Source organism: Suricata suricatta, chromosome 4 (genome assembly GCF_006229205.1).
Source record: "Suricata suricatta isolate VVHF042 chromosome 4, meerkat_22Aug2017_6uvM2_HiC, whole genome shotgun sequence".
In the NCBI taxonomy this organism is placed as follows: domain Eukaryota; kingdom Metazoa; phylum Chordata; class Mammalia; order Carnivora; family Herpestidae; genus Suricata; species Suricata suricatta.
The window spans coordinates 126309789-126314057 of record NC_043703.1 but is presented as its reverse complement, the minus strand read 5'-3'; the positions used below and the strand labels follow the sequence as shown (position 1 = coordinate 126314057).

The 4269-nt window shown below is 56.3% G+C and overlaps 1 protein-coding gene across 1 annotated transcript; it reads right to left on the bottom strand.

Annotated features, from left to right (window-relative positions):
• Nucleotides 1-3526, bottom strand: LOC115289067 (antimicrobial peptide NK-lysin-like). The gene is made up of 5 exons (XM_029936278.1): nucleotides 3387-3526; nucleotides 2768-2871; nucleotides 2279-2362; nucleotides 968-1136; nucleotides 1-61 (listed from the first exon to the last, which is right to left on the bottom strand). Exons 1-5 carry the CDS (start codon nucleotides 3436-3438, stop codon nucleotides 54-56), a joined length of 417 nt encoding a protein of 138 aa, XP_029792138.1. The 5' UTR covers nucleotides 3439-3526; the 3' UTR covers nucleotides 1-53.
• Between the last annotated feature and the right edge of the window lie 743 nt (nucleotides 3527-4269).

The following is a 4269-nucleotide window of genomic DNA, read 5'->3' as shown; positions in this document are numbered from 1 at the left end:
GGTTCGTGGAGAATCTGTGCTTCTCCCAGGGTGGGGTCAGATGCCCCAGGGGCTCAGAGACCTGGAGTGGAGACAAGAGAGAAGAGAAGTGGGCAGGAGTGTGGGGTGACGGGGGAAATGGGCCTAGAGCCACCTGTCCCTACAGAACACACCTGGAGTCACATCCTGGACTCAGGCAGGGGCTTGTGGGGGGATGTGGGGCTTTAGAGATGAAAAACTACAGACTCTAATCACGGGAAATGGTGGGATCTCCAAAGTATGAAGGGACCCCAGATCTGCTGGTATCAAGTCACACAGCCTCAGTCAGGGCTACATTAACCACCAGACCAATCAGGGGCCCTTCACAGCCCATGTGTTGCAGCCCTGGCCTGACCTGTGGACACAGCCCGAGCAGCCCTGGAGGGAGAGATGGGAGAGCCCTCCCTGCCAGCAGGGCTCCTGAACTCCGCTCTCAGGCCCCAGAGTTCTGGACACGGATGTGGCCTGGCTCCAGTGCCCAGGGACCCGTGCTGGGCTTGGGGGAGCAGTTCAGTCAGGGCTCTGATGTCTTTGAGGGTTCCAGTCTGAGGCTGCTTGCTGGGTGTCAATGTCCCCACACATAATCATTTCATTCAGTCGTTGTTGGAAATCAGAACTATGGATTCCTGTCCCCTTCACAGGTGAGGAAACAAGTTCATAGAGGTTAAGCCACTTGTCCAAGGTCCCATGGCTGACCAGAGATGGAGGCCAATGTCACCCCAGGATTGCCTGGAGTATTTCTCAACCCTTTCCAGCTACAGCCTCCCTGCCCACCTTCTCCACACTTTGCACACAGTGCGGGGAGGGAAGCTTGGTGGGAGGTGTGGGAGCTGCGGAAGAAGCTCTGTGTGACAGCTGGATTTCCGTGGGGTTAAAGCCTATCACACATGCCAGGGGAGGTGAAGTGGGCCCTCCAGGAGAGAATCCCTGCTGTGTCCTCTGCACTCACCTATTGTAGGGTGACACATCCTGAGTTTCACACAGATTTCCAGGGGGCTTTTCCCATTCTCGATGACCTGGGTGATTTTACTATTTAACTTAGTGATTATTTCCTTGCAAATAGCCTTAGGCATAAATATCTTCCGGCACACCAGGTATAGACCATGTTGGATGGCTTTCTGCAGTCACACCATAGGAAGACAGAAAAATCAGGTGAGCTGAGCCCAGAACTGCTGCCACCTACACACCCCAGCAGCTCTAGGCCCTGGGCACCTCTGACCGCGGGCATGATGAGAGTACGGTCTGGTGCCAGTGGCCAAAAGTGCAGATGATAAGGGGAGAGGGATCAGACCTCATGCCCCTGTCCCAAAGCCCTGGCCCAAATCTGGCCAGGAGGGGTCCTTGCAAAGACACTGGCCCTGTAGACTGTCCCAGTCGCTTGTACATTGTCATCCACTTTGCTGCCTTCTATGTGGAGAAAAGCGCCCACGGCTCCTAGACCCACAGAAAAAGCTCTATCTGCCAAGCTTCCTGGGTCGCAACCTGACAGGCTCATGCACAGGAGTGTGTTATGAAACTTTAAGAGAAGAAAAAACTTGGAGTCTTGGCACATTCAACTTGATGTATCTTCTCCCACCATCCAGTGGAGAAGGATAAAGCTGAGGACGCAGGGCTGAGGGTGGGCCCTGCAGTGCCAGGGAGCTGAGTAGGATCAGGGAACAAAGCTGAGGTGGGGGTGGGGGGGGAAGCAATACTTCTTGGTAGTAACACATCCCTTTGTTGAGCACTTGCTCAGAGAGAGGAATGGAGGTAGGTTCGTCCAACCACCTCAGCTCCTTTTAAAGGCTGGATAACTGACAAGGGTGAATTACTATCCAACACACTGCTCAGAAGAAAACTGAGGCTCAGAAGGCATCGAGAACTTGGTCCAGCCATGCAGCTAGGAACGGGTAGATCTGAGGCAGATCAGTGTGACCCAGCCCCCCACCAGATCCAGCCTTGCAAACCTCTGTGAAAGCTCTGTGTACCACATGGGCTGGGGCCAAAGGGGAAAGATTCCTACCTTCTCTGGGAACACAATTCCTTTGACAACGGGACGGGAACCATGCACACCCTTCTCCTACTTTCACACTCACGGAGCTTCATGATTTCAGGGGATTCTCGAATTCAGTCCTCAGGTACAGGGGGCCCACAGACCCCTGCTGAGAAGCTATGGCCCAACCTGGGAGCAGCCCCTTCCTCAGTGTCACCCCTAGCCCTCCAAGCCCCACTTGTGCACTTGACCGCCCTGCAGACGGCTCCCCAAATCCCAAGGCCTCACCTGCGTGATATCATGTCCCAACGTTTTTCTCAGAAGCTTGAATATCTTCTCACAGGCCTTACATTTCAAAGCCGGTTGGTCATCCTGTCAGAAAACAATGCCTCCTGAGGTGGCAACTCAGACACCCCAACAGCCCTTGGCAGGGTCCAGGGAGGGGCCTGGATCATCTAGGAATTTCTGTGCTTTAGGGCCTGGAGCAGGCTGGCTGGCCCTGCCCACCCTCCTGCTACTCTTGGTGGGGCTGAGACCCTCCAGAACCTGCCCCACACCCACAGCCCCTCACCAGGCCCAGCACCTCACCTCTTCTGTTCTCTGGTCAGAACCCAGGCCACCCTCTAGGGGAGGGCCCAGCCAGACCAGGCTAGACCCCCACCCGGGCACCACCTTGTCCCAAACCAGCGTCTTCAGCCCACAGCCCTGCCTTCCCCCCTCTTCCCCTCAACAGGACAGGCAGCCCTGCCTGCTGGTCCCGGGGAGCCAGCCACCAACCTGGAGGGCCTCCAGGACCAAGTTCTCTAAGAACTGCTCTTCCTGAGACAAGTCAGCTGTCATCAAGTCATTGCCTTCAGGGTTCAAACCAGAAAAGGTCAGACCTGGGGAAGAAACAGAGTCAGCATCCCTCCACAAGCAGACGGAGAGAGAATGGTCAGAACTCCTGGATGGAGGGGAGCTCGGGAGGTGGCCAGAGCACAGGACAGGAGCAGGGCTGTGTGAGGTCCAAGGGGCCTGTCCTCACACTCCGCCCTGGAGCTGCTCTGACCCAGTCTCTGCAACAGACATGCTCTCCAGTTCTTTCTGGAAACAGGAGGGGAAGATTACACTGCCCCTGGCCATCCATGCAACTCCTTTCTGTTCTGTCTCTCTGTCTGTCTGTCTGTCTCTCTGTCTCTGTCTCTCTCTCTCTCACACACACACATACACACACACACTGAAGATCTTAAGCTGATCTAAAAAGAAACGACCCTCATCTCCTTCCAGAGGTCCTTCTTTCTCTCTTGCCTTCCCCCAGGAGTTCAAGTCCAGTGGCCCAGCCCAACCCAGTGCCCAGACTGTCCCTCCCCTTAGCTGAGGAGGAGCTGTCAGGATGGGTATGGGGGAACGTCCTTACCCGGGGTGGCCAGGAGCGCCGAGGCAAGGAGCAGGAGGGCCCAGGAGGTCATGGTGGGGCAGCTGCTGGGGCTCCCTCCACACCCCCCCTTTATGTGGCTGCCACCTCGCAATCTGACCTTGCCGGGTCCTGCTCCTCCTGTAGGCCACCTCCCATGTCACTGGCTTTACCACAGACACAGACACCAGTTTGTGGAGAAGTGGGGGGAGGAGGGCTTCCTCAGAGACTTCACACCGTCTATCTTCCACCCTCCCACACACATACACACACACTGCTAGTGTTTTCCTAGTGAGGGGGGTGCTGGAGGCAGCAGCTGCCATGATGCCCACCCCCCCAGCCCGGGGGTAATGGATCAGCAATCCCTGCACCTGAGGGTTCAGGTAGGCCCTTTGACCCTGGAGATTCCCACCCCTAACCGCTCCTCCTCTCCCAGGGGTCTATGCTGCTGTGCCTCCCCCAGCCATTCCAGCCAATGGAACACGCCAGACTCTGCCAGACTTAGAGACAGCTCCCTCAGGGTAGACTCGGACAGCTGCTTTCTCAGGCTTGGTGATCCCTGAGCATGGACACTGCAGACACCTGGGTCCCCAGCCCCTCACCTTCTGGCCTTCTGGCCACCACATGGAGGCGGGCTTTTCCCTCAGAGCCGGGGTTAGCCCAGCCATCCCTCACCTGGTCCATAGGGAGAGACAGTCCGTGGGAAGGAAGTGAGCCCCGGCCAGGGATCTAGTCCCAACTCCCCAGGTCTGACCCCTCATCTGTGCCATGAGGGTCACTGGGCCTCATCTGCAATGAAAATACAGGCTGTGCAGTTAACATCCACTATCAGATAAACAATAAGTCATTGTCTAGTGTAAGTGTGTCCCAAAGATTGCATGGAATG

Bases quoted from the DNA above. Each gene is read 5' to 3' on its own strand.
- LOC115289067 (XM_029936278.1), bottom strand. From the start codon at position 3,438: ATGACCTCCTGGGCCCTCCTGCTCCTTGCCTCGGCGCTCCTGGCCACC. The intron at 2,872-3,386 runs GTAAGGACGTTC...TTTCTTCCCCAG, and splicing joins GGCGCTCCTGGCCACCCCGG to GTCTGACCTTTTCTGGTTTG. The intron at 2,363-2,767 runs GTTGGTGGCTGG...GTTTTCTGACAG, and splicing joins TGGTCCTGGAGGCCCTCCAG to GATGACCAACCGGCTTTGAA.